Raw genomic sequence first — 13,432 nt, forward strand, 5'->3', positions numbered from 1 at the left:
TTAGAAGTTAGCAGGAAGTTAGCTCGCTAGCTTCTATCTAAATACAATATAGCATGTCCTGACTGCGGGGTTTTGGAAACAAATTAAAACGTACAGCTCTGTTATCACTTCCAACATAAATGAAGACAGAAAACTAAACAGCAGTGACGTTTGTAGGGTTACTGAAGTTGGGTTAGCTGGTATATAATGATGTGCTACGTGACCGCTAGCGACACAGCTATGTTAGCATAATATAAACAAGCTAGCTTTTTTTTCCACTCGATAAAAGTTAACGTGAGTGTTCTCGGTGGTCAGGAACAAATGTAATCGCATGGCAGGATGCTGTAAAAGGACCAAACTTCAGCCAGGACAACAACTGAGATAATCCATCCACAATACGAGGTTAGTCATTCATATACTGGGCTGGGCTGTAGTTACATCCTAAGTTTTTAAAAACTGAGCTTAAATAAATGATTAGCGGTAATAAAAGCCGAGTGAGGTCAACAGGGATCACTGACTGTTTTAGGAGCTTTTTGAGATCAAATAGAAGAAAATACATAATATTAAACATGTTAACAACACAAAAGCCATATTAAACGCAGACTACTTTAGGCCCGGAAGTAGGATTCGTCACGTCATCACTTAACGACCGGATTGCCAAAAGGGATGTTGCAGAAGGCCCTCTGGTGGGAAAACTATGCAACGTCAGTGATGGCTAATGATGGTTCTTCCATTTCTTTTTTAAAATTTATCAGCCGTTATAAATGTCGATATCGTTCGATTGTCAATTAGCTAATATCGGCTGATGATATCTTAACACAGATTGCGCCCGTGAGCAGCTGAAGCCTGCTCACATGTGGTTAATCATTAAACTCTGGACAAGCAAACTACAAATGAAGGCCAGAAAGCTTCCAGTATCAAATATCTTCTACCTTGGAAAGAGTCTACATCTTAACACAAATATGTGTTTGGAGACATTAGGCTGCTGTCTGTATTAGTAGTCAGATAACATGGCAGTCACATTCATTTGAATGGACTGATTCTTATATAGCACTTTTCTGCTCTACTTGTATTCACACAACCTCTTTTTTGTACATCTAAGCGCTTTGTAGCCGACATATTTACATTCTGATGACTACATCAGGCGCAACTTGAGGTTCAGTATTTTGCCCGAGGAATCGAACCAACAGCTTTCCCATTAGTAGATGATCTGCTCTACCTCCTTGTCACAGCCACCTGAGGGAGGTTTAGAAATTATTTGTGAGGCTTCAGGTATTAGTAAGACTGAGAATAGAAAAAGATTCAGGGTCACGAAGGATACGTAAAGAATAATTTACCAATATGTTTTTTGGGGGATAATCTTTATTTCCTGACAATTTTCTGGAGTGGGGATGTCCTTTCTCTAGCCTATAAATAAAACCACTCACAGTTTCAGAGCTCGATTTTACGATTTGTACCTCCAGAAGCATATTCTTCGTTCTCAGTTGTATGTGAACCTCCTGCTACATGCACGTCTTACTTTTCCTCTCTTTCTCTCTCTCAGTTGGGCTCTATAGATTTCTAAAAAACAAGCCCGCGTTTTTGTGTTTTGTTTTGTTTTTCTTCTTTTTTTACTTCCTGAAAAGTTGACAGTTTAGAGACACAGGGTTGTTCTTGGTGAGAGGTTTTTGTATTGATGCACTCACGCAAAGCTTTTCAGCGAGGGGAAAAAATGCTGCTTTTCTTGCCAACCTGGCAGCATTCACTTCTATCAAAGAGTAGGCAGGACCTACAAGGGAGAGACACAGACTGACATGTTGGCCAGGAATCATTTTTACTGCCTTTTAGATTTCAGATGCACCATCCAGCTCAGTCCAGAGTTTCAGGCTGAGGAGAAGATGGCTTTTCTGAGAGCTTGCACACAACGCTGGGGGGGCTGGGAAGGGGAGGAGCTTGAGTAGATAGAGCTGAAGTATTGCAGAGTTACTTTGGCAGCAGAAAGACATGTACACTGTTGCAGACATCGCTGAGGGAATCTTTATCTGGTATAGTACAAGTGCTTCATTGAATTTCTCCTCCTGTTTTATCTCCACTCCTTCTTTACCTTGAATGCCTTTTTTGGGCCCTGCTGAAGAGGTGCTGTGGGTTTGTGAGGGTTCAGAGTCCTTAATCTTTAGAACTGAGTCCCATTTTTCAGCAGGTGAAACCTGAAATGTTGTTGTTGGGTAGACCTTTTTTCAAATTAAAGATTCAGATGTCGAGCATTTAATTACCTTTAATGGTTATATTTAATGACTTTCCTTTGGCTTTTTTTGGCAGCATTATCTCACGGTGATTGTTTTCACACTTATAAAATCTGACAAATTCCACCAGTGCGACCAGGCGCAGCATTCAGCATTTACCAGCAAAGCTCAAAATCAAAAACAGCAACAACAAAAAAAGGACTTTGGGACATCCACGTGTTTTGGGTTTATGTGACTAATTAATAGTAAAGATTTCCCTGCTTTTTTGCCATGGCAGTGCTTTTAAAGTGAAAGAGCGCCAGCAGGAAGCGAAGCGTAAACAGCCAGCAGTGAGGCTGTTCTCACTGAGATAAAATCAGAAACAACAAGCATTGGTCCATTCCTGTGAGTCCCTGGTGTCCAAATATGGTGCAACTCTGCCACGAGGTGCACTCATTAAGTACCGATTTCTAAAAAACACAATAACCAGAGTTGTTGTTCTGATTTGATGACTCCTTCATTAAAGATTATGAATTGAAGATTTTTAAGGCGTACTGTGATTTGCTGTAAGAACATTAAAGAGAGAGTGTTTTCTCATTATTTGAACAGTCTTCTGTCTTCTGCAGCTTTTCTTTTTTTTATGCAACTCCTCATTTCTCCTGCTCTTTCACCCAGTCTTTACCTCGATTTGTTTTGGTTCTTATCAGATTTTGCTTGTCCCACACACTAACTCTCTACTGGCTCATTCTCTTGATCTCCTCTGTTGGCCTCCACTGGCGAAATGCCATACGTTTCCCCATAAGCGGTCCCCCCCTCTGGTTTCAGACAGACGCACACGGCTTCAACACCCCTCCACCCCCACCAAACGTCTTCACTTCAATACACTTCGTATGACATCTTTGATCTGCACAGGGGTGTTATGGCACTTCTTTCCCTGTGGCGCAAGTCAGACCTCTTTTGGTCCATTCTTGGCCTTGTTTCGAAAGGAGCGCTAAACTCCCCGTTGTACTCCCTGAGCAGATTCATGATGGTGCGCAAATGTGGGAAGCACAGATCCTTTTGCTGGCCAGCTGTGCAAAGAACTTAATTTTTATGTGTGCTTGTGTGTGTGTGCATCTGTGTCCTTGTGTGACCGTGTGCGTGCTTGTGGATAAAGTGTGTGTTTACTCATTGCTGCCCTCACTCTGTCCAGGTTAATAGTTATGCATTCTGAGGTTTGGTCAATATTGTAAACAAACTTGATACTGGATATGTAAAATGATATATTGATGTACTGTATTATGCAAGTTTTCTCATTAAAAGTATTAAAAATCACACTTGGGTGGGACTTATTCGCCAAAAAATAGAAATGGTAAAAAAATGGCCTGTATTTATATAGCGCTTTACTAGTCCCTAAGGACCCCAAAGCGCTTTACATATCCAGTCATCCACACACGCATTCACACACTGGTGATGGCAAGCTACATTATAGCCACAGCCACCCTGGGGTGCACTGACAGAGGCGAGGCTGCCGGACACTGGCGCCACCGGGCCCTCTGACCACCACCAGTAGGCAACGGGTGAAGTGTCTTGCCCAAGGACACAACGACCGAGACTGTCCAAGCCGGGGCTCGAACCGGCAACCTTCCAATTACAAGGCGAACTCCCAACTCTTGAGCCACGATCGCCCCGCAATAGAATGAAAATTGCTGTTTGTAAGATTTTGAATTGCACCATGTTGCAAAACATTGACTTATACACACTCACCACACATCATTAGGTACAGCTTACCTAATGGGCTGGATCCCCTTTAGCCTTCAGAGCTGCTTTAATTATTTGTGGCACAGTTTCAACACGGTGCTGGAAACATCCGTCAGAGATTTTGGTCCAGATTTTGGTGTTTAAATGATGCTCAGTTGGTACTAGGGGACCGATCTGGACCACTGATTCAAGGCTGATTCAATGTTGCAGCAGAAATTGAGACTCAGTTTCCTGTTCTTAGTAGAGAGGAGTTGCATTAGATTTGTCCTTCTCTGTACCTTCGTTGTATCAAGTGGTCATTTGAGTTAGGTTGCCTTCCTATCAGCTCAAAGCAGTCTGGCCATTCTCCTCTGAACTCTGACATCAACAAGATATTTTCAACCAGAGAACTATCCGATTGTTCAGTCTGACGTCACTAGCCGTGTCTGGGCCTAAACTCCGCTGCAGGTCCATATATCAAACGATCACTATGGCATTACTGAGAGTTGAAAAACTGTCTAAAGTCTTTCATCTTTAATAAAATGATCAGCGTTCTGCTCTACCAGGTGTAACATTTGAGTTTAACATCCAGGCATCCATGAAAACGGAATTTATAACATTTAACGGAGTTAGAAGTTAGCAGGGAGTTAGCTCACTAGCTTCTATCTAAATACAATATAGCATGTCCTGACTGCGGGGTTTTGGAAACAAATTAAAACGTACAGCTCTGTTATCACTTCCAGCATAAATGAAGACAGAAAACTAAACAGCAGTGATGTTTGTAGGGTTACTGAAGTTTGGCTAGCTGCTATATAATGATGTGCTACGTGACCGCTAGCGACACAGCTATGTTAGCATAATATAAACAAGCTAACTTTTTTTCCACTCAATAAAAGTTAACGTGAGTGTTCTCGGTGGTCAGGAACAAATGTAATCGCATGGCAGGATGCTGTAAAAGGACCAAACTTCAGCCAGGACAACAACTGAGATAATCCATCCATAATACGAGGTTAGCCATTCATATACTGCTGCATGGGCTGGGCTGTAGTTACATCCTAAGGTTTTAAAAACTGAGCTTAAATAAATGATTAGTGGTAATAAAAGCCGAGGAAGGTCAACAGTGATCACTGACTGTTTTAGGAGCTTTTTGAGATTAAATAGAAGAAAATACATAACATTAAACATGTTAACAACACAAAAGCCATATTAAACGCAGACTACTTTAGGCCTGGAAGTAGGATTCGTCGCGTCATCACTGAACAACCGGATAGAAAGCACCTACCTGGGGGTTTTCCCTGTATTATTGCAGGATCTTTAGCTTACCTTAAAAAGCCTTGTACGAGTTATAAAAACCTAAACCAACTTCACAGTTGGCATAAAGAGGGAACCATCCATAGAGAGCAAAACTGTGGATTGCATTGCACTGTGCCAGTCCCAAAACATCCTTTATAATGGTGTTGAGTTTGTCTGTAGAAAGTCCAGGAACTGCAGTTTTTGGCACTTTGGTGTCGCCGTTGCACGCTTCGTTTATAATGTGGAAGCTTCTCCCTTGGCTCGGAGGCACCCACCACAACTCCCCTCTTAATGATTTGGAAGAGCAGTGCCCTCTTACTGTTTTTGTGTCGAAAAGACATATCGCTCTCTTTCTCCAACAGCCCCGCATCCAGAATGCACTTTTAACCCAAATCACAGTGATTTATTGAAGGTAAAACCTGTCGACACTTTCAATAACACAAGAATCTGCTTTTCTTTTTCTGCATCGAGTTAGGAACGAGCACAAGGCTTCAAGTCAGATGTATCCGTCACAGAAAAGACTTTTCATGCCGAATTGCTTAAACTGAACTCGTGTCTCTTTCTCCCCCCACCGTCACCATCCGGCAGTGCTGAACGGGCCTCCCATGTCTGTAAAGAAGGAGCGGGAAGCAGAGCTGTTAGTCAACCGGCGGGAGCAGTGCAGCGGAGAGGTCATCTGTATCGACGACTAAACCACACAGACACGCATACACGCTCACACTCACACACTGAAATCCGTCTGCTGCAAAGACACCTTTGATTTCTCTCCTAGAAAGTTCTGGCGGTGAAACCAGCGTCGCTGAGCTCCACATCACAAAGTAATTGACTGACTGAGGGTGAACTTGTTGACCCGCTAGTGATTGTAGTTCCTTTCTTTGACACATACGCACGCATACACGCAGAAGTCCTCGAAAATGTTACTCTGCTGGCTGGTACTCCCTAAAAAGCTCAAGTCACACACAGACACACACATGCAGAGGACATTAGCACTCACGCACATGTGCACTTACTGTCCACGGACACACACCGACAGTACACGCAGTCCAACTTGTCTCAAAAAACTTCCTGTGACCTTTTCTTGTCTGCCTCAAACCATTATACTCCTCATAAACGGCCTCCTCGCAGCGGCCTCCTCCTCCTCCTCCTTTAGGGATGCTTCTAACCTCACACAAATGCAAGCATAAACACACACACGCACGCACGCAAACACAACGCTAAACCCACCTCAACCCTAGAAACCTTTTTAGATTTCTCAAGTAGACCATGTAACCTTCTTCTTCCTCCTCCTCCTCCCCTTCTGCTCCTATAACCCACGACAGGAAGCTGCATGTGAAACTAAACTCATTTCTGCCATTGCACTCCATCTGCCCCCCACCCCCCACCCCCCTCCTGAAGCATGCTCTAATCACAATAATGCTGTCTCGTGAGAAAGGAAGAAAAATATATATATACGTCAAGCTGTGCCTACAGTCGTTTTAATACTGTTTCTAACTCTCAGAGAAAGGCTGAATCTCCGATGTCTCAGTCCAAGCAGCTCCAAGCACAGCTCCGGCTTCTTCTTCTTCTTTCATTTTTTGTTTTGTTTTTTTTAACCTTCACTTTGTTTTGATGGTACATGTTCCGATAAAACACACGCAGAAAGGTATGATGCATATATTCAGGACTCGTCTGACCACAAAGTATTTCCCGCTTCCCCTCGTTCCTAGTTTATGTACAGAGCTTTGAGGTATTTGGGGGGTTTGTTCCAGAAAAAGGTTTTTCAGAAACCTCCTATGAATGTTTATAACCTTTCATAAGCAAGTCAGTGTTATTAAATCCTATCGACCACCCTCAGCACTCCTCCCTCCTTTCCTTCCCTCCCCGTGCCCCCTTCAATCAACCCTTTTTTTCTGTATTTTTTTCATTTCCAAGTTTCTTTTTTCGTTCTACAAAATCCTGTGATATACAGTAATTTACATATTTAAACAGCTCATTCGTGTTCTCTTGTGTTTTCACTCTCGCGATTATGAGTATTGTCGTTGTCGATGTTGCTGTTGTTCTCGCCGTTGCTATTTGAGAAAGAGCTTCTACCAAAAGACATTTTTTGTAACAAGAAACTATGAAAAACAACACAGTATGTGCGACACACGGTGCACCTCTTCGCCATGTTCGTCCGATGATTACGAAAGACTGTAAACGAAGAAGTTGAGCTAACTTCAGAAGTAGATATATTACATGAAAACTTTTTTTTTCCTCCCCCCTCGCTTCCATTTTAGATTTGGGACTTGCAAATGACGTACGTGTATAGAAAACGGGACATGTGTAACCCTAAATGCTTCTATGAGCAAAATGAAAATGCATACTATCTAACTCTAGGAAAAATACAGTCATGCTGAAAAATTCCACTTAATATACCGCATCATTTAATAAAAAGCCTTAATAAAGAAATGTAAAGTCATTAAAATGAATTAAGAACCTGATGTCAACCTGTTAATCCTACAACATCCCCTCTTTTACGTTAAAAAGCCTAAAAAACAAACAAACAAAAAAAATCATGGTAGACAGGAGTTCATTTATCCCATACATTTAACTCTTCCCAGGAAGTAGTCAGAGTCCATTTTACAAATGTTTTACAACCCCTGAACTAAAATGTTACATCAAATCAATCACTTAGTTCATTTTTTCTGGTTTTACTTTGTCCTCTTTCCAAAACGTTGTGTTGATTTCTGGGTATTTTGTGTCACTGTGTATGTAGTTGGTGCCGATTAAATGATGAATGGCAGTGAAAACATTTCAATGATGACGCATCTCCTTGTTTTTTCTTTCTTTCTTTCTTTCCTTTTTTGTTTTGTTTGTAATAAAACTGAATGAAATGATTAAAAAAATTCTCTCTGTGGACTTCATTGAGTAAAAAGCGCTTTGAGGCAACTGTTGTTGTGATTTGGCTCGATATGAATAAAACTGAATTGAATTGAAAGGATGATTAAACACAACACGTGCATTTAGAGTTCTGTGAAAAACGAAGGAACTAAGCCAGTACATAGCAGCCAGGTGTTGATAATTAAATGCAGTTGAATAGTTGTGATGTAAAAGCTGAAGTTTTCACAGTTTACTGGTCTGAAACATTCAGCTGTGTCAAAAAAAATCAATAAATAAATGCCACGGTCTTACAGGAGTGACCATCCCAGTAAGTTCACCTTAATCTCAGACAGTGCAGTGCTCAAAGAAACTGTAAAAACAACCCAGGAGCTCCATCTCAGACTCTACAGGCCTCAGTTAGCATGCGAAATGTTAAGATTCAAGACAACACAATTAGGAAAAGACTGAACAGTTATGGCTTGTTTGAAGGACTTTCAGGAGCCTCTTCAAAAAAGAAGCTTATGTTTGTGAAGTACGACAGAGTATTAGCTCCATGTTAACTAAAACAAATGAGAAAAAAGCCAAAATGTGGAGATTACAGTTGTCGTTTCAAGCCAAACAACTACCACGGCTCCTATACCCTCTACAACAGCGGTCCCCAACCTTTTTCGCACCACAGACCGGTTTATGTCCGACAATATTTTCACGAACCGGCCTTTAAGGTGTTGCGGATAAATACAACAAAATAAAACCTGTACCGGTACTAAAAAAAAAAAAAGATACGGGAAAAGACTCAGGGAAACCGAGTTAAAGATAAAAATGATTAAAAAATAATGCTAAAACACGATAAAAAACATGAATTTCACACCCGAGCCTCAACTCTCGCGGCCCGGCGCCAAACGACTCACGGACCAGTACCAGTGTGTGGCTTAGGGGTTGGGGCCCGCTCTACAAAATGCTTTGTTTAGATAAATTTGTGAAACAAATGATCGTCTGTCGTATCGTGTCTTGTGATTCATCATCCTCTTTATTGCACAAGGGTGTAACCATCAGCATCCTTGCATCTGTACACTGCCGGATATTTCAGTTTGTACAAATCCGGCCAACTCTTTCAAGTTGGGGGGGTGAGGTCGTTCTGACCAGATGCAGCTTTCTGCACCATGTTTTCAACCTGTTTTCAAACTATGACCTCAATGTCTCTTTCTTGAAATTTTCATTTTATTCTGAAAACAATCTTTTTTTGGGGGGGGGGCTAAATGTGGCCCTAATACTCTTTTCGTAATGAAGTTACATCTGAACTTCTGGGACATTGTGAACAATGAGCAGACAAGAACAAAGTACAGATGTTTGGCTTAATGCACAGTGCTTGGAGAAAATCAAACACAACATAGCAGCACAAAGCAACTGTCAGCACGGTGGTAGAGAGGTGACAGTCTGGCCTTTCTCTGCAGACACAGTCCCTGGGCACCTTGCAATCACCAAGTCAATCATGAACTCCTCCGGAGACCAAAGTATATGTGAGGACATGTAAGCCTATCTGACTGACAGCTAAAACTTGGCAGAAACTGGTTGTGCAACAGCACATCAACAAATCTACAACAGAATGTGAAGGTGTTGCAATTGTCCTGTCCCATCTTGTGTTTCAGATCAGTGAATTTTGATCCTCTTAATACAATTCAGCCTCTCCAGTGGTCCTCTGCTCTCATGGGCGAACTCAGACTATTGTTGTCTCATAATTGTACTCTTTGTTCTGCCCTGTGGCATCAGTGAGCTTTGAGTACTATTATGTGGACCAGTACCAGTTTCTGCAATGCTACTTTTGACTGGAGTGGCTTCTATCTCACAGAAATTATTTCAGGGCAGGGATAGCTCAGTAGGTAGAGTGGTGGCCCCATGATCAGAAGGTCGGGGGTTCGACTCCACTGAACGGCTACCCTGAGGTACCCCTGAGCAAGGTACCGTCCCTACACACTGCTCCCCGGGCGCTGCACTGGTGGCTGCCCACTGCTTCACTGGGTGAATGGGTTAAATGCAGAGGAACTATTTCCCTATGGGGACTAACACACACACTTTACTTTAAAAAGACTTTTGCTGTCTGCAGTCTAAGATGATGAAGTTGGCTTCTTTCTGCTAGACTACAAACTCCATGCCACTCCAACAGGGACCTAGCTTGATAGTGCAGTAAGCCATTTATCTACCGTATTCAGCCTCACGGAGCTGTAAACCTTCAGTCTTTTCACACAGCAAGCAAAGCTATTTTAGTCAAAATAATTGGCTTTATTACATTGGTACATTTTAGAGAAAGAGAGATACTAAAATATGAAATAGCATCACAATATTTTCGTTGATGCAGTATTTTGAATGGAATCAGTGAAAACAAATCACTGAGTCTTATTTTTTCATCGAGTAGAAAAAATAAAAGAGGAGTCAGTATCTAAATGTGCAAACATTAGCTATATTAAGTTTCATGTGGAAGGCAGTGAAGTGAGCAAGTTGCATTTTAAAGCTCTTAAATGTTATTTCTTCTCAGTTTTTAAATACCACAGTCACGATCACTTAATTTGTGTGAACACCACCTAACACCCAATTGTCTTAGTCGCTCTGCTCTGATGGTGGATGCTGCAAGAGTCTGGAAGCTCTGAGGACGCCGCGCTGATTCAGTGTCTCCCCTTCGCAGGCCCCTCTGCCTCCCACACGCACACATGCACAGCAACCTTGAGGAGCAGATGACTGGTGATTCACAATGACTAAAAGGTGAAGAGTCACCCTGCTCTGCTATTCAGAACAGACTGCTGCCGCTCACAGACGAGCGTTCACTGTTATAGGAGCTTTGTACTCCCTAATAGGAGAGTCTGGAGATGATTTCAGCTCCCATGAGGTACACACTGGGAAGCCCTCTGCAGATAGCTCTACATCTCAGGTGAATACTCTTCTGTACTGTTCGTGTATTTTTACATTTATATCTTGGGCTTGTAGATGTTTTTGTTTTTAACGCTCATCAGTGTGGTCAATCGAGTCAGAACCCATCTTTTTACATTTGATGTCGATGTACTGATGTCTAACGTATTTAGTTTTCTTCTGTACATTACTTTGTAATCAGTATCTTGAAAGCCCAAAATGTATTAATATATTTATTAATTGCCCAAATAATTTAATATCTGCTTTCCTGCTATTAACAATTGGTTATTTGTTTCCATTAATATAAATATGACATATGCAACAAAAGTGAAAGTATGCCACAATACAATATCACATCTACACAATAATAATAAACAATAAAATGAGACATACTGGTGAAATACAAACTTCTAATAAAAATTAATCCTGAGCTGAACTACTCACAGGTAACACCAGCAACAAGCTCACTTACTTTATATGACAAGGTGTCCATAACCAAAAAGACTGACATATTTTACTATTTATTGGTGAGGTGCAACAAACTGTAAAAACTGCTGGTCCCATCAAGCAGACAAGGAGTAACATAAGAATTTTTGAAAAATTGTTTCAGAGCCAAGCCAGAAGGTCAAACTTTACTGGTCAATTTACAGTTATGAGCTTTGAGTAAGTGACCAAAGAGGCAAAGTCATGGATACGCAACCATCCTATATTTTTTTTCAGGCATCTGGGGTAGATCCACAATATATATAATTTTGGGTGTCTTTGGACCCCCCCAGGAGGAACTACAAAAACACTGCTGAGGAAAAGGATGACTGGAATTCTGTGCCTAGCTTGTTGCCACTGTGACTCAACTTCAGATAAACAAAAGAAGATGGCTGGATGGACAGAAGTATGGATGGGCTCTTGCTCTAGGACGTTTGCGAGTGCAGCCAGTACCTTGTCATGGCACCACTTGTATCTGCCTTGGTTAAGAGCAGACATGTACACTAATAAGATATTGTAACAGCCACTATGGTGTGGTGTCCCTTTAAGACACCCAAGTCGAGGGTTGATGGTGTCATCAGTTTGTGCCACTGCTCTGCTCTCTCTCTCTGTGATGGTGTGAACATGTGCTTACACGCTAGTGCATGAGGAGGGACGGATTTTATGTTTTACCTCTCCAGACACCTTTGTTTGCAACGTTATGGGTTGTACGAACACTGTGCGCTATGTTTGTTAAGCTGCAGCCGTTCAACCGGGCTTATATGGTTGATGAAGAGAAGGTATATTAAAGAACACACTGTGGAATTCCCAACGCCAGCGTGAGTGTGTATTCTTTTGGCTACCCTGCTAAGTGTTTTGCCGCCTCCTCTCAACCACTAAACGCAACCCGACGTTACAATATGTGCCAGGGTTCCTGTAGAACTTGCACATTAGGTCATCTCTCGTGCCCCTGCTGTGCAGATTTGGATGGCTCCAACCTCCATAAGTCAACCCAAGTGTCAAAGAGCCCAAATGCAGACTCAGAAAAGGGCAATGGGATCAACCTGGACTTTATTTACTAAACTCAAGTGAAAACAGTACACACAGGAATTGTGGGTGGCACGTGGAACTCGAACGAGGGTCAGGAATCGTGTGTGGCATGGAACTTGAACAAGGGTCTTTTGCTAGCAAGTGGAGGGTGACTAGGAAAAAGCAATACTGGGCAGGTGAGTGTCCAGACAGATGAGAGGGAGTGGTTAGCATTTCCAGAGATGACCAGCGTCCAGGTGAGTGAAAAGAAGTGCGAATGAGGAGTATGGTGAATCCGAGAAGCTACTAGAAACACAAGGAGAACAGGATAAGTTAGCATGAACAAGAGAAATCACAAGATGCAAAGGAGGCCTAATACTAACGTAGATCATGAGACGAACTGGTGAAGAAAAGTTGAATGCGCTGGTCTTAAATACTGATGGCTGATTATCCTGGATCACAGACAGATGAGCATGACAGGCGTGTGGATGAGGGCTCCGCCCAGAGGTGGGACTCAGTGGAAACGTGGAAAAACACAGCCACTCTCCTGGACCATGACACCAAGTCACCTTCCTCTTGGGGTTGATTGACCCACGTTGCCCCTGAGCCCTGGGAGGTAAGCTTGACTGCTCTTAACTTCCTCTGGTACTCCTCCATATTTCTCATTTCTGCCTGGATCATGGTTTTCCTCTTTGTTAAGTTAAACTTTTCCAGATTTTTGGAAGCATGTGATGCCCAGACTTTGTCATCCTGCACAGGGTGCTCGAATAAAGTTGGATTTTAAAGATTCCTTTCTCTTGGACCAGTGATTTAGAGTCCTTCCACTCTTGTCCTGATGTGGTTTTTAACCTACTTCTCTGACCTTGTTGTCTCTTGAATCTCTGAAGATGAAGGCAAACCTGCATTTGCCACTTTGAACTCTGCAATGAGAGATGACAGAGTAGTTGTAGTTGCCCAGATGTAGAGCCCGACTGGAGTAAAACTTGGAGCCAGCTTCTTAGGTGCTCAATGAT

The 13,432-nt window shown here is 42.2% G+C and overlaps 1 protein-coding gene across 1 annotated transcript in view; it reads left to right on the forward strand.

The window, feature by feature from the left end:
- Nucleotides 1-8,056, forward strand: part of chd3 (chromodomain helicase DNA binding protein 3) — a 54,118-nt gene extending 46,062 nt beyond the window's left edge. Inside the window, exon 40 of the mRNA XM_085266796.1 lies at nucleotides 5,781-8,056. Coding sequence (XP_085122922.1) covers nucleotides 5,781-5,884 — 104 coding nt within the window. The 3' untranslated portion in view covers nucleotides 5,885-8,056. The remainder of the gene's footprint in view (nucleotides 1-5,780) is intronic.
- The last annotated feature ends 5,376 nt before the right edge of the window (nucleotides 8,057-13,432 follow it).

This window comes from Mchenga conophoros, linkage group LG3 (assembly GCF_057382185.1).
Source record: "Mchenga conophoros isolate Kocher_MC1m ecotype Shallow Benthic linkage group LG3, M_conophoros_male_GT1.1, whole genome shotgun sequence".
Taxonomy (NCBI): Eukaryota; Metazoa; Chordata; class Actinopteri; order Cichliformes; family Cichlidae; genus Mchenga; species Mchenga conophoros.